Here is a 24,499-nt window from a genome sequence, read left to right as displayed (position 1 = left end):
GCCTGGACACCTTCACCAGCAATGAACTTCGTCCAAGCTTCCCAGGCAATCTGCTCAAAGGCCGTTTCTGATAGACAGTACCAGTCCCTGAGGGAGGACTTGTACAGGGCCACCTGCTGCTGCGGGAAGATGCACCTGCTGGGCTCCTCAGGAGACTTTAAGTCCAGGACATGCTTCCCAAACCTGAAGAACTGAGAGGCAACCACGGAGTGCCAATTACAACCTTGTTTGCGTAGCTGGCTTTCCTGATTGTGCTCTGGGGCTTTATTCTCTAGGATGTTAGGAGCAAAGCCCTCTTCATGCCCCTCATTGGTAACAGCTCTCCCTTCGTTCTCCTTAGTAACAGTCTTCAAGGGGGTGGCAAACCTCCACTCCAGTGCACGTGGCTTCCGTGAAGTTTGCTGCACCAGCAGGAAAGACCGTGAACTCCTGTCACCCAGCTGCCGGCGCAAGAACCACCACTGAGAGCATTAAGACTGCCAGTTGCAGGATGACTTCAGAAGTGCCTACCACGTCAGCAACGTGACGGTACAGGGGGCCCACACCTCAGCAGCTCCAGCGTCACAGGCAGCAAGGGACGGCCTACTATGGCGCTCATACCAAACTCAGACTTGGCCTCAGGGCCATCCATTTCTTTCAGGTTTGTCAACCTTCTCCTGTTTCACAGAGTTCAGTTTCTTGCTACTTGGGGAAGCCCCAGTCGTTTCACTGATGTGCTTGAGAACCTTTGAGACACCTTTATATATTGAGTCCTGTCACTGTCCCAGACCTTTAGGGCCTCAAAGACACTGGCTGAGGCACCTCTGGGCATGGCAAGTCTGGAGAACCTTCTGAGAGTAAGGCAGCTATCTCGACATCAATCAAGGATGCCCACAACAGATGAAGGTCTCTCCGGCATGCAGTCTGAAAATAGCCATGACTGACTTCTAGCATAGGCTCTTGCTGCCCAAGAAAGGGACAGAGAACACTGCAGACCCAGCAGGGAATGGTAACCCCACCAGCCCAAGAGCTTTTCCTCTAGCTCCTCTCTAGATATTTTAATTTTGAATAAGGATGGATGCATATTTAAAGAGAGGAAACCAAAACCACAAAGACCAGGGGCATATATGGTGATGGTTATGACCTTCCAGGTACACACATGTTACAAATAAAGACAATGCCTCAATACCACCATTTCCAAGCTTCGAATTCAGTGAATGCAGATGCCCCAAATTATAAACCCTTGGAGGACAGGAGGACTCGTGATTAAGAAAATCCTCCTCACATGAGTGACATCCTGAAGTCTGATATGCTAAGAGCCTATAGATCCCAGAGACCTGACGCCTGACCCTCTGCCAGGTGTCAGAACACAGCAAGTTCCAGGGGGAAGGGACCGTGGGTGCCAGCCCCTCACTTCCACAGATGAGGAATCAGAAGCCCACACGCCTAAGTTCACGCACATGTGCACCGGAGAAGGTTAAGTTCCTCCGGCCTCAGCTTTCTGGACGTAAGCTCGGTGTTCTTTGCATCGTCTGCCTCCCTTCTCAGCCAAGGTCACTGCTGAATTCCAGAGCGGGAAACTAACTCTGGGCCCCCAAACTCCATCCCTCTGAATTTAGTATTTCCTTGCTGCCCCAGGTGTTGAGCTCTTCCTGCCACCTATCACACTTGGAGGATAAATATCCACTCGATGCAGAAAAACAGGTATGAGTCTTCATCTCAACACAGAAAAATGGAAACTACGTTCAGGATGGGCTCTCATGGGGCAGCTCAAATGCTCACAGGTGCTTACAGCTCTGTGCCAGAAGAGGTTTCAGTTCGTGAAGGAAGCATCTGTCCATGGTCTCCAGAAACACCGTCATGAACCCTCCAGAGGGCTCACGAGGGAAGGGTAACTACATGACAGGCAGATTACCAAGAGAAGCAACAGAATGCACACGGGAACTTGAAATACCTTTCAGGGCTTTTAGTCACTAGGCGGTAATAATGCAAGAAAGAAAAGGGAGGCGTTCCAAATTTAGATGGCTTTTACTTTGTTCTAACACTGGCGCTCGGGGTTTTTACAACCTGGCCCTCTCTGCTCCCTCCATCGCCTGTTACACGGAGGATATAATGAGGTCTACTGTTCGCTGTACACTTAACTCCCCTACGTTCTGTTAATAAAAACCCTCCCTCCTGCACCCAAGGCCAGCGCTCAGCGGGCTCTCTGCTGTCCGGCACCGTGGCCAGGGCGCTCAGCTTGTCCGCCTGCGCCACTCTGGTCATCACGTCCTCTGGGCGCCTCGCTGCCTGCTGCAGAAACAGACAGCAGGGTGGAAGAGCTGAGAAACTGCAGGCCTGGGGGAAGAGGAACCCAAGCAGGAAAGGGGGCAGACTGCCGGATCCTGGGATGAGGGGGAAGAAGTCGCAAACTGGTGAACAGGCAGAGAGCCGGGCAGAGGCACGGAGCCGGCTGCTTTCTGCGCGTCGGCCCTGGCTTGATGGAGCCCCCGTGGATTAGGGGGCGAGGGAGGGGAGCAGAAGGTTAAGGGATGACAAACTGAACTCTGTGCACCATCAACACACCCCCACGTGGCCTGCCTGCCTGGGGGATGGGGAAATCCCTGTCAGCTTCCGCTCGGCTCACTTAATGCACTGGACCAATGTTCATGAAGCACCTGCAATAGGCCAAGATGCTTCCTTTCAGGACCGCAAAGAGATGTTCTCTCATAGATCTGTATTTTATTGTGAGCTCGGGCGGACGCTTATGTTTTTCATTCCTTCCCAGCTCAAAGGAGACTACAGGTCACGGTCCCTCCCTCTCCTCTCCCCACCGCGGTAATCTCCCAGAAGGCCCAGGAGGCCGGTCTTGCTTCCCGGCCTCTATTCTGTCTCCTTCCCCACATTCCCGCCTCCAGTCCTAGTGACCCCTTCATGCCTCCTCTCCACGTCCACCTCCACGGCAAAGACCCTTCCCCGTGGCCCAGGTTCCCCATCTCCTCCCACGTCTGCCCCTACATCCACCATCTAAGCGCCCCAGGCCTCCCTGTTCTCGTCCCGTGGGATTGCACACGGTGGCCACGTCTGCCTGGTCCTTCTCCCTCTGGTTTCACAGCAGCCTGGACCGCTCACGGCAACATGGCCTCAGGCTGGCTCACTTTCACACCCCAAGAGCCTCCCTCACCCCCAACCCTGAGTGCCATCGCCCTGCCTCTGCCTCCACCGGGGCTCCCACAACCCTGCTTTCTGTGCGGGGCCAGGGGGACCACACGCCAGTCCTTCGGCCCCGCCCACTGCTGCCCAAACCTTGTCCTCTGTCCAGCACGCTGGCCTCCCTGCCCCCGGCACAGGCTGCTGGTCCACAAAGCCCCTGCCCCCTTCCTCCCCAGCACACAGCTAGATTAAGTCTCCCAGCTCCTACTGCACTTAGGCTGAGGGATGGAACTGGTTTTAGGTGAGAAAATGTGAGTGGAAACAACATGGGCTGTCCCGAGGCCTTGCCATAAAAGCATTCACACACATTCTTCCCCGCACACGTCTCTTCACAGCTAGCTGGGTTGTGAAACTTACTCTCTTAGAGCAGAGGTAAATGTCTACTTTTAAAAAATGAAGGACAAAATAGATAATAAGCTGCCGGAGTTTGCTGTATGTTTTACACTGTGCAGTACAAACAGCACAGGGAGTGTTCAAGCTGGCCGAGAACAGCCCAGAGCTGTGACGAAGGACAGGAGACGGGGGCTGAGCTGTGTGGTAAAGACCAGCAGCAGCCCCTCCACATCCTCGTCTAGGGTAAGGGAGAGTCTGACAACTCTGGTCTTGAAGCCAGAGGGTAAGGTCTAAAGCAAAGGTGCCAGGACTTCCCTGGTGGCACAGTGGTTAAGAATCCGCCTGCCAATGCAGGAGACACGGTTCAAGCCCTGGTCCAGGAAGATACCACATGCCGCGGAGCAACTAAGCCCGTACGCCACTACTGAGCCCATGCGCCGCAACTACTGAAGCCCGTGCGCTCTAGGGCCCGTGTTCCGCAACTACTGAGCCCGCGTGCTGCAACTACTGAAGCCCACACACCTAGAGCCCGTGCTCCGCAACGAGAGAAACCACCGCAGTGAGAAGCCCGCACAACACAACGAAGAGTAGCCCCCGCTCGCCGCAACTAGAGAAAGCCTGCATGCAGCAACGAAGACCCAACGCAGCCAAAAATAAATAAAATTTTTTTTTAAATCCCCAAACACATTAAAAATAAATAAATAAAAAATAAAGCAGCGGTCCCCAGCCTTTTTGGCACCAGGGACCAGTTTCGTGGAAGACAATTTTTCCATGGACGGGGGCGGGGGGGATGGCTCAGGTGGTAATGCGAGCGATGGGAGCAGCAGAAGCTCCGCTTGCTGGCCTGCCGCTCACCTCGTGCGGCACGGCCCGGTTCCTAATAGGCCACAGACCAGTACCGGTCCGTGGCCCACAGCTTGGGGACCCCTTGTCTAAAGCCACCAGGGAAAATGAAGCCACAGTTAGAAAATGAAGACAGGAGAGGCAGGTTAACAGGGCCATGCAGCAGACCCAGGCAGACTGAACCAGCATGAAGTGTGGAGACGGGGGGCGGTGAGGGCACTGGCTGACTCAAACGCCACACCTGTGGGAGAATACAGTGACAGGAGGGGGGACTGGGGAGGAGATGGAATTAGGCTACAAGCAGTGTCAAATGCAGAGTAAGACGTCCCCACCCCCACCCCAAATAAATAAGGAAGCCATTGTGGGACCTGGAGCAGCGGGCTCCTGACGGAATGTGTCTGGGGGTTAATCTGTGGTGGTACGCAGCCACAGGGCGGCTGGCGGCGGGTCGGCATCCACGGGAACACACTAGTTAGGGACCTGGCCCTCCCTGGCCCTCCACTCAGCACCGGCCCTCCAGCGCACGCACATCATGTGCTCTTGGCAGAAACCTCACTTCTGTGCTGATGTCCCAGGATTCACTGTTAAGGCACTCGGCCACACTTATCCTGTCTTGCTAAGGGGCAGGGGTTGATCAAAACTATTCCTGAATGCCCCAAACCCAGCTCTCTGGAACACGCTCAGGCCATGGGGAAAGTTCACCTCCGAAGAGGACGGGAAGCCGCGTTCCCGTGCAGACATCACAGGAGGTTCTTCAGCCAAGACTGAGGCTGTAAGCACAGAGGGAACCGAGGTGTGGGCCAGGACAATGATATGCTCCGCGAGATAACATCAGTCACTACCAGTATCGGGACGTCAGACTTGGGAAGTACTAGCACAGGAACGGAAGAGACCTAAAGTAGACAATCCAGCCCAGCTTCCTGACCCACTGCCCACATTCCACTAGAAAACATCCGTAGATGACAAGGTTCAGGAGGCTTGGTTGCTTAGCAGTCCCATCCACAAGCCCTCTCGTGAACTGATCTCATTTTGTACTCCCAAAATGCTGGAGGGTGAGAACTGTCATCTTCATTTTACATACCAAGAAAGTGACAATAAATCATGGTAAAACTGAGATTTAAACTTTCGTTTTCTAACTCCATGTCTTTTTAGCAGGGCTCTTTTATCAAATATGAATTCCTGCCAGATTCTTGGCCAGATCTGAAGATGAATAAGACAAAGATTCTCGAGGAGGTAATGATTTCATTGGAAGCAGGCATGAAAACAAATGCACAGAGTAAGAGGTTATAAGTGCGACGGAAGGAGGACAGACTACAGGGGAGACAAAGAGGTGGTCATGGCCTGTATGTGCAGACACGTAATAAACAGCCACTCAGTGAAATCCTTCCATCAATCTCTTACTGAGCAACTACTATGTGCCAGGCACCAGTCAGGGTGTGGGGAATCCAGCAGCGAAGAAAACAGATAAAACCCCTGCCGTAACATTCTGGTGGAGGGAGCTTACATTCTAATTTCAGATGGATGGATGGATGGATGAACAGATGGATGGTTGGACAGATGGATGGATAGATGGTTGGGTGGACAGACAGATGTGTCTGGCGGAAAACCATGAACGTTTTCATGGAGTAGATGAGTCTTGAACTAACTTTTTCTTCTTTTTTTATTTTTGGCTGTGTTGGGTCTTCATTGCTGCACACAGGCATTCTCTAGTTGCAGTGAGCGGGGGCTACTCTTCGTTGAGGTGCACAGGCTTCTCAGTGCGGTGGCTTCTCTTGTTGTGGAGCACGGGCTCTAGGTGCGTGGGCTTCAGTAGTTGTGGCACGCGGGTTCAGTAGTTGTGGCTCACGGGCTCTAGAGCGCAGGCTCAGTAGTTGTGGTGCACGGGCTTGGTTGCTCCGTGGCATGTGGGATCTTCCTGGACCAGGGCTTGAACCCATGTCCCCTGCATTGGCAGGCAGATTCTTAACCACTGTGCCACCAGGGAAGCCCTTGAACTAACTTTTGAAAACTGAAGACAAGGTGTTGGTCAGGGAAAGGAGGGAAAAGCCAGGAAGGCCCTGCAGGAGAAGCAGCAGCACAGGGAAAACCATGAGGGTGTTTGTTCATCAGTCAGGGCTCTCTGGGTACCTTCGAGTCATTCCCTGGGGCTAAAGTGTTGGGGGCAAGCAAGGGATGAAGGTGGGGAGGCAGGCAGGGGCCACAGAACTTGGATTTGTCATGCAGGTCATAAGGAACCAGTGAAAGGTTTTAAAGAAAGTTGAAAACAAAGACAGTACAATTAAGCACAAATACGAGGGGTTCATATGTTGGGAAGGGTCCTCTCTCAAAGTAGCTTGTTTAGTAATCTTACTCTCTACTAGAAAAAATTCTACAATAGTCACATGGAAGAGGCAGTGTAGCCTAGAAGAGAGAGCCTGGGCTCAGAAGTCCAAGAAGCCAGACTCAAACCCTAGCTTTGGAACATGGTGTGGCCTTGAAACAGTCACTTCACCTCTCTGAGACGGAGATTTTCATCAGTAAAACGGGTGTATTGCCACCCACCTGACAGAGCTGTCGTGCGAATTAGAGATATGATATAGGAAGTGTGTGGCATCTAGTAGGGGGTCCCCACACGATTGTTTTTAGCCATCATAGGCTAAAGGAATCCCTAGACTTCTGGAGGTGCATCATGGCGAAGAGGTCCGGACTCCCAGGAGCCATCCTTGGTCCTCCTGACAGGCACGCACACTGAATTGCAGAGGCTGAGCCAGCCCAAATGGCGAATCTTGGGTTCTTTTAAAAATAACTTTAGTGGTGCACTAGTGCAAAGAGGGTTTGTGCTCCATGGTTCTAACAACAGTTTAGAGAAGTGACCCAGAAATTTCCCCCAAGACAGGAGGGTTAGAAATTGAGTATTTCCTGATTAGCCCACCAAGCACCGATATTTGTATTGCTTTACGATAGCAATATGCGTATCACCACCCCAAACTTACATCCCTTCCTATAGGGCTTGAAGAAACAGCAGCCATTGTTTTCAAATAAAATCATTTCACAGATGCCAGTTCATATTATTCATCCTCAGATAAGCCACTCCACAATGGCTGGCGTCCACCAACAGGCCACCCACCCAGGCATGTTTTAAATGGTTATGCAACAGACTCACTTCACAAGCTCAGGTCTTTTACCAAATAGCAGAAAACTATACAAGAGTCATAACTGGTTCCCCCACAAAAGGGAAGGAAGACCTTGCTTCCCTAAAACAGGATTAAAACATTCAACACTACCTAGAGACCCAACTTATAAAAATGTAGCTTTTCTTTTGTCATCGCCTTGGAGAAAGAGGAAGAGGCAACTCGCAGAATCTGCACACTTTCTGCACAGTCAACTTGTGTGCTGTGGTGCAGCCCACACCCTCCCCACCCCTCCCCCACCCCTCCCCCACCCCCTCACAGCACTCCTCCCCTCCCCCACCCACATACCTCTTTGGAGCACCAGGCACATTTTGGGTGGATGAGCAGACATTCTTCACACGAGGTGGCACTTCCACTAGTGCATATGTTGAGACCTTCAAAGAGAGATAAAGATGCACCAATTAGTTTCTGGCCGTAATCTCTATTAATGAGGCTTTTGAATGGGGCGGGAGGAGGAGTCACTTCCTTTATTTTTTAACAGGGGACCTCCGCGAGGCTGAGGAGCGCAAGGCCCCTGTGCTAACTGCAGGTGAAGGCTCACTGGCCAAAGCTAAACACTGACAGTTTTTGAAGCACCCACCACGTGCACACTTGTGTTAGCAACTCCCATTCCTTCTGCTGCACCCACTTAGATTCCCACCGCCTTCTCCCGTAACACAGCAGGTCCTGCTTCATTGAGGGGGAACAGGCCCCTTTACACTTAGTCCAGCCAAAATGACAAAAATAGTACAAAAAGGAAAGAAAAAAAAAAAAACTGATCGATCTTCTTCAGGCATAAGAAAATCCTAAATCAGGTAGTGTCACACCAAATCCACAGTGTACCAAAAGAAGCCAGCACAGCCCTTAAAGAAGAATACATCCCAGGAATACAATGTCAGCTTAGGATATGGGAAATCCATTAATTCAATATATCTACTAGTAGGTCAAGTAAGAAAAAAGCATATCACCTCAGGAGGTAATAAAAAGGCATTTGATCAAATTCAAAATCCATCCCTGATTTTTAAATAAAATCAGAAACTAAGATTAGAAGGAAATTTCTTTATTGCTATAAACGTCACTTATTTCAAGCCCAGGCCAGTACCTCCTCCACCCCCTGTCCCTGTGCCATTCATCTGGGGAGGGGCCTCCCGAGGCCGGCTCAACTGTGGTACTGAGGTTAAAGCCCTTGTCCCCTCTCCTCCCCCACCTCCCTACCTCACTCTATCCCCCCTCCAGCTCCCACCCCAACAGCAAAGACATTCTTTGTGAAACTTAGCATCCAGTTCTTTTTCTTCCTTTCTGAAACATCCCGGACAGATTTCTTTTGACCAAGAGCAGAACTGGTTGGTTTTTCTCTGAATAGAAATAACTTTATTTGGTCCTCACAGCACTAACAGACCCACTGGTCTCTTCTGGTTATTGCCTAGGGGCACAGCAGATAAACAGAAGAAAGAAAAACCCAGGGCCACCAGCCCTAGGAAGAAGGGCTTAGACCATAAAGGGGAAAAAAAGAGTCAACGAGATTAACAAGAGAGAGTAGAGGAGAAAACACCGGGAGGTGGAGACTATTCCCTAGCTCCACAAAACAACATAATATTGGTTGTAAGACATCTTAAAACTGTAACATTTCCCTAATTTGCTAATTTTAACTCTCTGCTTCTTCTTTGTCACTAGCAGTGAAAAGCCACAGAAACTGGGTGACGCAGGAAGCTGCACTGTGTCACCCCACACTAGAGGGAACAAATACCATTTGGGATAAGAATGGCAGCTGGGATGGAACCCGAGGTGCTAGGAAGAAAGGCAGGGCAGCTTTGGGAGCCCACAGAGGGTGAGAATGATGGTTTTCCCCAGCCAGACCCCAACCTGAACCCTCCCCACCAGCCATCGCCCTGTTGGGACCCCTGCCTCATACCCCTGGAGCTGGGGGACCACAATCTCACTGCCAGGCCTACAGCAGGACCTCCTGGGTGCAGTGCTGGACTCAGAACACACTTTCCAGGAGAAACAAGCTGGGACCAACCACCGTGCACACCTCATTTCAGAAGGAAGAGTTCTTTCCAGGTCCCAAACACTCACCAAGGAGGTCTTAGAATCCAGCCCATGGGGAAGTTGGGCTTGCCTGCCTCCTGCCTGCCTTGACAACCTCCTTTCTCATTTTAAAATGAATCCACTCACTTGGACTTTCAGATAGGAAATATTTTTTTTAATTGAAGGCAAGCTTTTTTTTTTTTTTTAATTTATTTTATTTATTTATTTATGGCTGTGTTGAGTCCTCGTTTCTGTGTGAGGGCTTTCTCTAGTTGCGGCGAGCGGGGGCCACTCTTCATCGCGATGCGCGGGCCTCTCACTGTCGCAGCCTCACTTGTTGCGGACCACAGGCTCCAGACGCGCAGGCTCAGTAACTGTGGCTCACGGGCCCAGCCGCTCTGCGGCATGTGGGATCTTCCCAGACCAAGGCTCAAACCCGTGTCCCCTGCACTGCCAGGCAGACTCTCAACCACTGCACCACCAGGGAAGCCCCAGATAGGAACTTTTTTAAACACCTTTTAAATAATGCCATTTGCAGCAACATGGATGGTCCTAGAGATTGTCATACTGAGTAAAGTAAGTCAGACAGAGAAAGACAAATATCATATGATATCGCTTATATATGGAATCTAAAAAAAGGCTACAAATGAACTTATCTACAAAACAGAAATAGAGTTACAGATGTAGAAAATAAACTTATAGTTACCGAGGGATAAGGGGGGAGGGGAGGGATAATAAATAAATAAATAGAATTAAAACATAATAAAATAAAAAAGCCTTTTAAAAAAGAGAATGATGGCAGGAAAAGTTTCAAAATGCCAGTTCCATGTTTTGGTCAAATCTCCTTACCTGAATCACTTTGCTGTACAGCAGAAATAAACACAACATTGTAAATCAACTATACTTCAATTTAAAAAAAAAAATATTCCCCAGAATACTTAGCTGGAAGTATTGACATTAAATAAATAGATGTGGATAACTGAAAAAAAAAAAAAAATCTCCTTACCTGTCAGAAACCACTACCTGAGGGGGTGAAAAAAATCAAAACTAGAATGAAAGTGACTTTTCTCCTGCTCTCCTCAACCTTATCAAGTACACACTCAGGCCCTTGGGGCATGTCATTTGCTTTGATGTATAAAATCATTTCTATAAAAATAATGGAATTGCAGAACCTTGGAGCTAGAAATGCTTTAGCATGAGCTCGTCAAGTCACCTCATTTTACAGTTGAAAACATGAGAAAACAAGAGTGACTTGAAAGAAGGAGCCCAGTCTACAAGTAAGAGGTCAGAAGGGGCACTGGCCGGCAAGTGCTCACATAGGGTACCTGCCTGGGGATCCCTGCACTATCCCAGACGCAGGCCATGTGACCAGTGAGCTCCAGGGTCCTCCGGAGAAGAGAAGTCCAACAGGCCCTCAGTCAGAAAGGAATTTGAGATTGGATGTCTCATTTATGTTTCTGCCCTAATCAACATAAATTCACAAACACCACTTTCTAAATACCAGGGGCTCATCACTGAGCTCTGGGACCTTGGGTCGGGGGTCTCGGGTTCACAGCATTAAGGGCTCCTCCGTTCTGACCCATATCAGACTGGGCTCTGGTCTTCTGCTTTGTCAGCCTGAAAGACCTTGGACATAATCCTGAAGATGCTCCAAGGATGTGACAGGCATCTGGTATGAAAACATACTGAACAACTGTAAAATATTTGTCATCCTTAATTGTTTCTGTTACTCTTACATATTCACATGCAATAGTAAAGTAGTTTCCCTGCACTCAAAATGATTCCTCCAAAATCACACTGCTATAATTTGTAATAACTGTAAATGGAAAGTAACCTTTAAAAACTGTATAAAAATTAAAAACTTATTTTAAATATAAAAATAAAATTAGGCTGCTGTTGGGACACATTAAAATTCAGGAAACCCTGTTCTAAGCATGTCCCAAACGCCAAGCACTGGACTAGGGGATGCTAGAGATACAGAGATGAATGACCCAGGCCTTGCTCCGCAGGAGCTCACAGTCTGCCAGGGACCAGGTAGCAGCCAGGAACTCAGGGAACCAGAAGCATAGACTGTGTGCTGATATGAGCCACAGTGCCAGCCTTACTCCCTCTGGCATCTCTCCTCTTTCCACCTATTAATATTTCAGTAAGCTTGGATTTGGCTGGATGAGTCACTTGGCACCAATAGCATTTTGAAAGGAAGGAAGCAATGAAAAAAACGTTAAACAGCTGCAGTTCACAAATGTCAGAGTGTTGTGTCTAGGTCATGGTAATAGGTGCTAGCGGCCCAGACAGTGGCCACAACTTTTCTTGGTTACTGTTTGCACAGTGACCATTCCAGCTCAACGTCAACTGCCTGCAGCCCTTAATGTCTCTGAAGCCGGGGGGTTTACTGCAAACCATCATCTAAAAACATGCTCTCCTTCCAAAACTCATTGACTCATCCTTGCCTGTCATCAATCATATCCAGGCAGCCGCCATGTCCGGCCGATCCTTCCTTCAAGATGCATGAAATGTTTCTCCTAATCCAACCATTCCTGCCTGTACCCTCCTCCAGCCAGGTGAGAGAAACACAATCCCGAATTACATTTTACTCATTGTTTTCCAAGACAACAGAAAATAAAAACATTTCATCATTCCTGTTCGGGGGCGGGGGGTGGGGGGGGGGAGTGGTAAGGCACTGGAGTGCCTCTCCCCACGCCCTGAACCACAATCCCCACGTGTGACAAAGTCTTTCCAGTGCTGATTCTAGCAATTAAAGAGTCATCAGTCTAAAGATGTTACCATGAAGTGTAAATACGCCCTAGGAAGGATCTGTATTGTTTATATCTTTACTGCCTTTCTGAACAGCAGACATCTGCAAAACACGCGACAACGTCGGCTTTACAGATATGACTTGTTTTTTTAAAACACCAATTCAAACACTAGAATACTACATGGCTTTAAAAAAGAATGTGCATGCTCCCTATTCCCTGCATACTGATACGAAGCTCACTCTGATTTACTTATCGCTAAGTTAACATAAAAGGCAAGGTACAGAACAGGGTGTTTAGTGCTGCGTTTCAATAAAACTGGGGGGGGGAGATTTGTAATAAATGTACAGAAAACACTATGAATCCATAAGAAACTGACAGGGATGGTCTGAGCAGGCAAGGGGGTCGAGGCAATGTCCCAGACTAACAGGCAACAAGAATGGAAGAGAGATCTCTCACCCTACACTTGTTATGCTTTAAAAAAGTATGTGAATATATTACCTATTCAAAAATTTATTTTTAAAAAGACAACTGGGGACTTTTCTGGTGGCACAGTGGTTAAGAATCTGCCTTCCAATGCAGGGGATGTGGATTCGATCCCTGGTCAGGGAGCTAGATCCCACATGCCGCAACTAAGGAGCCCTGGATTTTAGTTTATAATAACATATTGATGTGGTTCATTAATTGTAACAAATATGCCATATGAATGCAAGATGTAAATAACAGGCAAAACTGGAAGTGGGGCATATGGGAACTCTCTATACTACCTTCTCAATTTTTCTGTAACTAAAATTGTTTTACATGTTTAGAAAGTTGAGGTTTTTGTTTTTATGGTCATTGAAACCATGGTAGGAGTGGCCGGGCAGGGAGGACTCAACTGAGTACCAATCATTGTGTCTGTATCAGGGACCTAAAGGTAAGTGAGACCCGGCAATTCACCACGTAGCACATGAGGCAGCCCCCAGTCTCTCTAACAGACAGAATATGCTATGAGAGCAAGGGAAGGAGAGGCCAACTCTGCTCCACCCGAGGGATGCAGACAAGGCTTCACAGAGGACGGGACATTTGGGCTGGAGTCATGGGTTGAGGAAAGGATATCCTGGCACGAAAGATCCAAGTACTTGTTGTGTCACTTATTGGCTACAAGTCATTTAACCTTTCCTGGCCTCAGCATCTTCCTGCAAACAATTCCGGGGGTGGACTAAATGGCCTCTATCACAGATTCCAGCTCAAAAAATCTTGACCCACTCAAATGAGTTCTCTCCCTCGCACGATGAATGTTTCCTCCTAATAAGTTACATGCATAGTCCCTGACCTCAAAGCTGTTGTAGAAGGAGGCAAGGAGGTGAGGATGGGACACTCCGCCTCCAGCACACACACACACTACCAAGACTCGTGTTCATCCATTCATTCAACAAGTATGAGTCAGGCACTGTTCTAGGCACAGAGAATACAGTGTCAAAGAGAACGGACAAAACTCCCTGCCCTCACGGAGCTTACGTCCTGGTGAGGGGCAGAATGCTCAGAAGAGAAGATGGACAATAAGCCAGATACGGAAGTACATTAGATGGTGATAAGTGCCAGGTAGAAAACTCAAAGAAGGCAAGGAGACAGGAAGAATGTGGGGCAGGAGGCTGCAGCTCTGGCTGAGCTGGAGACACTGAGAAAAGGCTGGTGAGGGGGGAGGGAGGGGGGGAGGCAGCCCACCGTGCAGAGATCTGCAGGGAGAGCATTCCAGGCAGAGGGAAGGCCTGCAGCTGAGCTCAAAGACAACGAGGCCCTCGGTGCTGGACTGAAGTGCATGAGGGGAAGTGGTGAGAGGCAAGGGGGGCAGGGGGCGTTCATGGAGAGCCTGGCAGGACACTGGCAGGACTTCTGGAAGCCACTAGAGGGTTTGAAGCAGAGCGACACGATCTAACTTGAGTTTTAACAGGATCACTCTGAGCAAGAGTTGAGAATAACTCTCCAAGAGACAAGCAACCATCTTTGAAAAACTCGGGGGGGGGGGGCGGGGGGAAGGGAACTAGCCTGTAGGTGGGGAGGGGCACTCTACAGCCCTGCCTCAAGCGTCCGCCACAGGGCAGGTGTCAAGGCCTGTCTGGGAGCAAACTTTTCACCATGTGGCCCAGGAATCAAACCCTGCATTCAATAGAAGCAGCAGCCTCACAAACAAATGGGCACCTATAAATAAAGTGTTCCTTTACATTTATAAAGGCCATTAATCCCATTCCAACTAGAAAGAAAGAGAACACACCACAGCCCTCCGCCCCGGCCAACTGAAAATACCTGTGAAGCGACCCCACCCCATTAACACAGCTGCACACCACCACGTGAAAGGGGCACTATCATTTAAGTACTGCGTAATCATCCCACACGATGTTAAAACTTCTCAGAATGTTTCCATGAGCTGGCTGGAGGAGAAAAAGTAGTTACCAGGATAGGCAGGCACAAAGGGCCTTCTGCCAACTACTTAGATATTTTAATTCTCCGTTGCCTCAGTAGCTAAATAAGCATGGAGAACAAGCAGGAGAGGAATACTAATTAGAGCTAATTAGGCCCTGCCCTCTTCTGCCTCAATCCCCTTTATTGAAAGTCCCCCTAATTCAAGGATGATGGCGCTGAAGTGTAAATACCTAGGGTAAACAGCAGCCGACACACCAAACCCCCTGTTTGCATTTCTGAACCTTTGTCTGGTTACCTGAGGAGGGCTGCAAACCCAAGGCCAAATTCCAACAGCCCCAGCATAGACCACGGAATCATGGGGGGAGGGAGTGCTGCCAACAGGAGCGCAGTAAATAGGATAAAGGGCTCTCCTAGGATTTCGAGCATTCTAACGTGCAGGACATTCACCAGAAGAACATTTGATTTTTTTCCTTTTAATAAACAATGATAGCAAACATGACTCCAGTTCCGCAGCCCGATCAATGCCACACTCCTCCCTCCTTCTTAGTAGAGATCAAGGGCCTCACCCCAGAGAAACCCTTCCCTGGTTATGCGGGAAGACCATATCTTCGGGTCCTGTCTGGAGGCCCTCGGCAAGGGGATAATAAGGAGAGCAGATAACCCTGGGATGGGGGTTGTCAGCCTGCCAGGGACTTGTTTGAAGTGAGCCCCCTTAAATTAGAAGTCTGTTTCCTGCTGGATTAAACACACAGATGAAAGATGTATACAAACTTTGAAAAACAGAAATCACAATGCAAATGGAAAATAATGTATTGAAAGAATTATTTGCAACTGGAAGTATTTAAGGTTTTACTAAAATCAGAATGTCAAACTGTAAGGAAACTAAGAAGTCATCTCCTTCAGCAGTTCCCAAACTTTTGGATTTCACAGATCATTAGGGTCATTATGATTTAAAAAGAAAACAAAAAGAGAAGGTAAAATGTATATAGGATTACCAGATTTTTTCTTTTGCTCAAAATGAAAACCTACTCTCTATTATCATTACAAAATATATATTAAAAGAAGTTTTCCCACCAAAAATAAAAAAGACATAATTTCAAATTAAAGGACAGTCCTTGGGAAGCAGGGGGCTGTTGGCAATGATATACTCCTGTGTGTGACACAGGATACATCCTTCTCTTTGCCTTTCCCTGGGGACCCAGGAAAACATCAGCAATGGGCACTGGTTGCCAGATGGGTGTTTGGAAACCGGTGATCTACCCCAAGCTCTGGAGTGAAAAAAGAAACCTGCTACAGTAATAAGTTTGAATTAGGCCCTGAAGAAAGTTTTTGTTTGCCCACACCTCTCCTCTCTCTCAGACAGAAACCTCCACTGCCTTCATGTAAATGAGACACGGCAGGGGACAGTCCTTCCCTCCCTCGCAGCCAGACATTTGCTTCACGAGAGCAATCAAGAATCTCGGGCTTGAAAGTGAATTGAGCACCCCAACACAATTATCTCCTACGGGAAAGGAGAAAGTTTGGAGCTTCCTGCTTTTAGGGGGGGGAAGGGATGGCGGTAGCTCATCTGCCTGGCAGCCCCAGCGCCCAACAGAGCATCCCTCCGCTGCGGCCTCCCAACTGCCACATCCAGCCCCCTCCCAACTCCGAAAACTTAAAGCAGGTAACGGAGGGCTCCTCACGCAGCCGCCGGCCCCGGGCAGTATCGCGCGAGTGCAACTGCACACCCCCTGCCCTCCGTTCCAGAATCAATCCTCCAGAATTAAGGCAGTGTGCTGCACGGGGTGTTTGTAAACTCCGGGATAAAGCCAGGCAGAAGGAATCAGATCGGGATGTTCCAGCTGGGACTTGGTTCCCAGCTGGAGCTTGGTTCCCAGGTGGGGCTGTGGTTTGGGACGCGGGTCTCCCCTCGGGTATGCGAGGGCTTGGGGGAGGAAAGAGGGGGTTACATCTTTAAAGGAAGGCGGCTGGCCTAGGCACGGTGAAACTCTAGGATTCGCTACGAGGGCCTGAACACCCGCGCTTCCAGGAGACTAGCCCCCTCGGGAGTAGCCCTGGCCCCCACGCTTTGACTCCAGCGAAGACTCCGGGTCACGCGCCTCCAGCTGCCCTTCGTCTCCCCGGGACCAGGGTACCGGCGGCATCACTCGGCGCCTCCCAGCAGCCAGGCCGCCCCCGGCCGGCCACAAGGGCCGCTTTGTGCCGGGAGTGCAGAGCCCCGATCCCGACGCGGGGCTGGCGGCGGCCCTCCCCGCGCAATGGGCGCGGGCGCTCGCAGGCTGGGTCAGCAGACGGGCAGGGCTGTTTACACAGGAAGGCTCCTCCTCGCCCGGGAGGGGACCGGAGGCCGACGACAGCCCTGCGGGGCTGCCGCGGGCCGTGCGCCGGGTGGCGCCCGCAGTACGGAAGCCCCCCACCGGGCCGTCCCCAGCGGCTCGCCACCTGGGAGTGCCCCGAGGATGCCTCCCACCTTCAGACAACGGCCCGGGGCCCTGCGCCTCCGAGACGCCAAGGGCGGCTCCGTGCGCCACAAAGTTTCTTTGCACCGCCAGCGGCACGGCTTACCTGGGAGCCGGGGCACGAGCGCGCAGAGCCCGAGGAGGCAGGCGTACAGGGGCGCGGGGGCCCGCGGCATGGTGGGGCGCCCGGCTCAGCTGCGGCGCGGGCGGCGGACTCCGCGGGGGCGTGCGGCCGGGGCGCGGGGGCGGGGGGCCGGGGGCCGCGGCCTTGCGGGAGGCGGGGGCGGCTGCGCTGGCTCGCGCCCCGCCGCCACCATCCCTCCCGCAGCGCTTGCCGCCGAGTCCCGGGGCCGCCGCTGCGCCGGCTCCCCGGCCGGGACGCCCGGGGTGTCGCCGCTCGGGGCGGTCCCGGCGGGCGGCTCTGTGCAGGGAGGACTCCGGCTCCGGGACGCACCGCGGGCTGAGGCTCCCCCGCGCGCCGGTACACTGTGCCCGTTGCCTCCGCCCCTTCCCTTTTCTTCCTCCCTCCAGCCCGCGGGGCTCCACTTTCCTCCTCTCCTTACTCCTCCCCTTCTCTCCCCGTCCCGGCCCCCGCCCCGCTGCCACAAGGTCAGTTTACGGCGAGGCGGGGCGGGCCGAGCTCCGCCCCTCCCGGGGACCCGCCGGCACGGGAGGCCGAGGGCATCCAGGTGGAAGTTGCTTCCGGCGCACCTGGCGGCCAGGGCAGGGGTCGAAATCCTGGGGTAGCGTCTGGCCCGGCTTCCCTAGCAGCTGGGGGCTACGGGAAGGGGGAGGGGCACGCTGCACGGGCGAGCCGAGATTATACTTGGGGTTGCTGGATTTAAGGAGAGAGAGCGGGTCCGCGGCGGGGAGCGGGGAATCGTGCCGTGGCAGTCTAGTCCTCCCGAAGCCGCGCTCGCCGGAGGGACGGAGCACCGGCGAGTGTTACCGCGAGGCGACGCGCTCTGTGGGGGAGTGAGGGCACGTGGGGCGTGGAGGCACACACAAAACGCACTTTTCCTTCATTAAAGTTTTGCCCCTTACGCGGATTCGAGACTGGCCAATATGTCACTATTCTGCGTTTTTCTTATCTCAATACGCTGGCGGTTTCCGTGAAGCCGAACAAATAAACTGAAGAACAGATGCTCAGACTTTCACCTTATCCTTTACACCTGAGCTGGTTCTAAAATTGACTGTAAGGAGCGGGGGTGGGGAGCTTCCCCTAACAGCACGTGCAAAGGACCAGGTGGGCTTGGGCTGGGCCACGATGAGTGGGTTAAGACTGGAATGGTTAGGCAGGAGAAGAGGCAGCCTTCACGTACCAATAGAAGGAAATAATAGTAGGATGCCTAACACGTACAGTACAGAAAGCACACAGCTAGCCAGGCACTGAAATGTAAATACTTACCTTGTTAATTCACGAAATCCTCCCCACAACCCTACTGTTATCCAGCTGAGAAAACTGAGGCACAAAGGGGTTAACTTGCCAGAAGTGACAGAGCTGGATTCATTGTCCAAAAGTTCAGAATGCCTCGACTGAAAATAGAAGCAGTAAGAAGTAAAGAGCAAAGTGATCTGAACTTCGCAGATCAGGAACCAGTTGGCGAGATGGCTCTGAGTGGGCCAGCAGTTCTAACTGCCCAGGTTAGGGAGCTGCAGTTTAACTGTGCACTCCCACCCCACACTCTACCAGGGTGGTGCCCTAATGCCAGAGAAAATAAACTTATTCTTGTGGTATCGTGTGCATAGAGGCCAAGCTCCAACTTCCACTTGAAGGACAGTGTTTTATGCTTAAACTCCATGGAAAATATCATCGTACTCTAAATATTCCCCATGTTTATTGTGATGTAAGAGTTATGCTTGTCCCCAAACATTTTCCAGTAAAATTTGTGCTGCAGGGGCTGCCCCAGGTTTATCTTGGGTCTTTCTGCCTCAGTAGAATGGCCTTGGGGCTACTTTTATCCAAGCTTGAGAGGCAATGATTATAAATAATGGGCAGCCAGTGAAAGAGTTTGAACTGCGAGGTGTCAGTGCCAAGTGGTGATTTTAAGATTTTTCTGGTAGGGATGTGATGGATGGATTAGATGCAAGGAAAGTTAAGTTGCAGAAACTGGGTAAATATTGCATTGATAAGTACCAAAAAAATCTTGCATTTATCAAGCATCCTCTAAGTTTACGCCCTGTGTTGTCTGATCTGTGCATCACCTTCCCCAGCCCAACATGGCGCTTTACTGTTCAGACCCAACACACACCCCTGTTTACCTGGACTGCACCTGGAAAGTGCTGCAACCCAATCTGCCCTCCTCCTGTCCCACCTGGCAGTTTCCAACCTGCCCAGACCTGCCATAAACAGCTGAATCCCAAGTGATGACAACATTCTTCCACATTCCATTATCTCAGAACTAGGTTGGAGATGATAGACGGCTCTTCTAATTCCTCCCAAGCTTTTGTTTTCTGGTTTGTGGCTTTTTCTTGTCCAGTCATCCTTCATTCTTTGTACTAAGCTGGAGAGTGGAAGTGCCTTTTAAATGCTTTGACTTCCTCTGATTGGCAAAGTCAGCGTGCACTGATGGCCTCCGTCGGTGCTTCTCACAGCCGCTGGAACAGTTCCCTTTGTGGCTGCCTCCACAGCATCCCATTTCTGATCATTGCTGAGCTTCTGGGCCCAAAGGAGGCTGCTGCTTGCATTGAGTTTGCGTCTCAAGGTTTGAACACAGATAACCCAGAGGAATTTTATGTTTCTTATTAGTTTTAAAATAAGATGAATTCCTCAAGAAGTTAAATATAGAATTACCATATGATCCACAAACTCCATCTCCCAACTCCCAAAAGAACTGAAAGCAGGGCCTCAAACAGATGGTTATATACCCACGTTCACAGTGGCATTATTCACAGTCACCAAAAGGTGGAAATAACTCAAACATCCATCAACAGATGAATGGATAAATAAAATGCAGTATGTACATACAATGGAATATTATCCAGTCTTAAAAAGGAATTAAATACTGACACATGTTACAACACATATGAACCTTGAAAACATTAAGCTAAGTGAAATAAGCAAGACACAAAAGGACAAATATTGTATGATTCTACTTGTATAAGCAAATTCATAGAGTCAGAAAGGATAAAAGAGGTTACCAGGGGCTGGACAGAGGGGCAAACAAAGTTATTAATTAATGGGTACAGAGTTTCAGTTTGGGATAATGGAAAAGTTCTGAAAATGGATCATGGTGATGTTTGCACAACATTGTGAGAATACTTAATGCCACTGACCTGTACACTTAAAAATTATTAAAATGGTAACTTTTGTGTTATGTGTATTTTACCATAATTTTAAAAAAACTTGAAATCGGATTAGTTAAAACTTTTCTATTTCATAATTCAGATTTGCATGCTAATTCACTCCCACGGTGAGTCGTCATATTGTGCAATTCAATCTATAATCCAGGTCAAAAATATTTTACTGAGGGGCTTCCCTGGTGGCGCAGTGGTTGAGAATCTGCCTGCCAATGCGGGGGACACGGGTTCGAGCCCTGGTCTGGGAAGATCCCACATGTCGCGGAGCAACTATGCCCATGAGCCACAACTACTGAGCCTGCGCTCCGCAACAAGAGAGGCCACGATAGTGAGAGGCCCGCACATCGCGATGAAGAGTGGCCTCCGCTTGCCGCAACTAGAGAAAGCCCTCGCACAGAAACAAAGACCCAACACAGCCAAAGATAAAAATAATAAATAGGGTTTCCCTGGTGGCGCAGTGGTTGAGAGTCTGGCTGCCAATGCAGGGTTCACGGGTTCGAGCCCTGGTCTGGGAAGATCCCACATGCCGCGGAGCAACTGGGCCCGTGAGCCACAACTACTGAGCCTGCGCGTCTGGAGCCTGTGCTCCGCAACAAGAGGCCGCGATAGTGAGAGGCCCGCACATCGCGATGAAGAGTGGCCCCCGCTTGCCGCAACTAGAGAAAGCCCTCGCACAGAAACGAAGACCCAACACAGCCATAAATAAATAAATAAATAAATAAATAATATTTTACTGATATATAGTTGCAATGTTATATGCAGGGGAAAAAAAGTTGGAGGGGGAAAAGACAACAACCCTACAGTATTCACCTTCGTTTAGGTAATATGCTTAATTTACTCTGCTTTTAATAGTCATGCCTGGGGTTTGTCACAGTGCCAGAAATGAATGACCCTGATGACAGAATATTATAAAATTCTTTTGCAGCAATTGATAGGGCTATGAAACATGTATACAATTTTCTTTAATGTTAATTTTCACTTTTTTTTTTTTTTTTGGCCACACCGCACGGCTTGTGGGATCTCAGTCTTTGACCGGGATTGAACCTGGGCCACGGCAGTGAAAGCCCGGAATCCTAACCACTGGGCCACCAGGGAACTCCCTAACTTTTTATTTTAAAAATATAAAATTATATTCTTTTTTATAGGAAAATGTTCTTTATAGGTTTTTCTCCCCCTATGTGACATGGTGTTGGTTAGGAAAAAATACTCCCCATGACAGCCCTCAGAGTTTGCAGCCCATACAGGACGGCCAAGGACAGACCTAAAGGCACCATCCACATAATGGATGAACACAGGAGATGGGCAGATGACAGGCCATGGTGAGCACAGCGGGTTCCATTTTGGTGAAAATAGCCTATTATGTTAACTGGCATATAGTAGATCTCTCAGCAATTTTTGTTTGTTTATTTTGGGGTTAAGCATGGACATCGTGGTCACGCCACAGCTGAGACGGCTGGAATTTCATATTGAGAGACGGATACAAAACAAGTCTTGATGGAAATTTTCAACAATGAGGAAAGGTGTTTCTCTTTGTTGTTGTTGCTTTTAATGTACAAATGTGTCATAGAAATGTACCATTTCTCTGAAGCTGAGAAGCACATACAAACATTTTAACCTTATTTATGGAACAGCTAGCACACCCTCGATAAATAAGTCGTGTGCTTTCAACCTCTCTATTCATAGAATTATCAATTCTGAAAACGCTCGTGAATTATTATATCTTTCTGTAACCAATTTTCAAAGGTTAGTTTTGAAAATATTTTTAAGATTATATATTCCAGAGGGAATGTATGTTTTCCAGCTTTCATGAACTGAAATATTTTAAAACAGTGTCCATTAATAAAATTACAGTAAAAGTTGTGATATTTTTCAATGAATTTTGGCATATGTTTCCTTTTTTTTTTTTTTCCTTTTTAGAAAACTTTTCTTTAAAATTGTCTGTAGAGGGGATTCCCTGGTGGCGCAGTGGTTGAGAATCTGCCTGCCAATGCAGGGGACACGGGTTCGAGCCCTGGTCTGGGAAGATCCCACATGTCGCGGAGCAACTATGCCCGTGAGCCACAACTACTGAGCCTGCGCTCTAGAGCCTGTGCTCCGCAACAAGAGAGGCCGTGATAGTGAGAGGCCCACGCACCGCGATGAAGAGTGGCCCCCGCTTGCCGCAACTAGAGAAAGCCCTCACACAGAAACGAAGACCCAACACAGCCAAAGATAAAAATAACAAATAAATCAAAAAAAAAAAAAAAAGATGTCATCTTTAAAAAAAAGAAAATTGTCTGTAGAGCTTAGACCCAGAGGAGACTGCTAGAGTCTTTCTCTAAATGCCCCTTTTCCACTCTGGCAAAGCCATTACAATTTGTTTCTCTTTTCCTAGAAGTTATCTCACACCACCTAAAGGGCACAGATGCTTTTCCAGTTATTTAAATAAAAAGTACAATGAATGAAGACAAGTACACAGACACACACAGACACACTCACACATGCATACCCCTTTTTAATCATATCTAGATACTTCTAGCGTAAATACCAGGAAACAAGGAGTGAGTAGGGAATGGGGAAGGAGCACAGAACAGGTATGGTCCATGCAGATGTGGCCTGGGAAGAAATGCCACAGAATGAGGGGGGTGTGATGGGATAGAGGGAAGTGAACACCATAGACGCTGGCAAGAATGGAGATATCTGAAGAGCAGAGGAAGCGGCGGGAACTTGGGAATGCTCTTGGAGGCTGAGCCAGCATTCTGCCTCGGCCACTTGAGTACCACTTTTTTTTAATCCTCCTTTTCACCTACAATCCCCTCTGTGCCAACCCCCACTTTCGTCTTGCCTTTCTCTTCTGCCTTGTCTTAGCTCTATCAGTGGTCCTTCAGACAACGCTGGAGCTAGGAATTCAACAGCTTTTCAAAAGGTAGGACAAGCTTCTGACCCTTACCCCTTTCTGGGGGCCAGGTTTGGGGATATGATGGGGGGGTGGAGGCTGAGCAGCTTGCTGAAGGACCAGGTCTACAGAAGTCAAGGGCCAACAGCCCTGCAAAAAGCCTCCAGCCCAGGACCCAACTTTGGCCTGTGTACAGGGGCTACTGCACCTTTTGTAGACTATAGCTCTTCATATTTGATTGCTAGCAGAGGAAAACTATAAATCTGGACTCAGAAGAATTCAGTTCTGGTCCTCAGTGCTATCAACTAGCTGAGCAACCATGCAATTACCTGCCCCGCTCTGGACCTCAGTTTGCTCAGCTGGAAAGCAAAGGATCTGGTCCATGCCAGAGCTGGCTCTATAATTACTTCTTGTGAACTCAAATGTGTTTGGCACTTGGCAGCAGGCTCTGGTTTACATAACCTGTTCTACCAACTAAAAATTGTCCTTCGAAAAACTACTGCCCTTTAATAGGATACAGGACTTGGTTGAACACATTTGCTATTTGGGAAGATTGTGAGGGCCTGTCTTGAGAGTAGACTCTGAAAATGACCATTTCACCTCTTTAAGGGATGTCCCAAGGAGCCTCCATCAGCTCCCTGGCTAATCTACTCCGATTATTTAATCATCAATCAGAGCAAGTTCTTCATTCCATGTAACCCAAGTTCCTTCTTTGGTAGTTTCCGCTTCCCCAGCCTCACTGGAGATAGGCCACTATCTGCTCCAACATTTCAGAGACGATACAATAAAACATGATGGCTGCAGTACCCACCAGAGGTTCCTCCGAGGGTCAACTCAATATTCAGACTCACAAGCCTTCTAGAGGTCACACTTGGCTTTAAAAGTCAAGACAATGTAGGGAGGAACCACAGCTGGCCAGCCTGGCAGCATTGAGAGTTCATCTCATGGGAGCTCTGCTCTCAGTCTAGCATAGCAGTCAGCTCAGGTGCAGGAGCTAAGAGCCTCATTGCTCAGGTGTAGGCCCCTCCCCAGCTTAGAAGCCATCATATTTTGTAATAACTCTAGGAGTAGAGTTTCCAGGTTCCTCACAAAGACAAGCACAGCTCAAAAAGTCCCCACACTCAGAGAGAATGGAGCCCAGCCAAGTATTTATAGCTCAGTCAGGTATTTACAGTACAAATCAAT

At 49.3% G+C, this 24,499-nt stretch overlaps 1 protein-coding gene across 1 annotated transcript in view; it reads right to left on the bottom strand.

Annotated features, from left to right (window-relative positions):
* ITGB5 (integrin subunit beta 5) overlaps window positions 1–17,712 on the bottom strand; it is a 111,988-nt gene extending 94,276 nt beyond the window's left edge. Inside the window, exons 1-2 of the mRNA XM_057544988.1 lie at window positions 17,246–17,712; window positions 7,806–7,891 (exon numbers count right to left, since the gene is read on the bottom strand). Of these exons, the coding sequence (XP_057400971.1) occupies window positions 7,806–7,891; window positions 17,246–17,315 (156 nt within the window). The 5' untranslated portion in view covers window positions 17,316–17,712. The remainder of the gene's footprint in view (window positions 1–7,805; window positions 7,892–17,245) is intronic.
* Window positions 17,713–24,499: the final 6,787 nt, after the last annotated feature.

The sequence above is a fragment of the Balaenoptera acutorostrata genome, chromosome 4 (assembly GCF_949987535.1).
Source record: "Balaenoptera acutorostrata chromosome 4, mBalAcu1.1, whole genome shotgun sequence".
Classification (NCBI taxonomy): Eukaryota; Metazoa; Chordata; class Mammalia; order Artiodactyla; family Balaenopteridae; genus Balaenoptera; species Balaenoptera acutorostrata.
The sequence above is the reverse complement of the archived record's forward strand: the minus strand, read 5'-3'. Positions and strand labels throughout refer to the sequence as shown.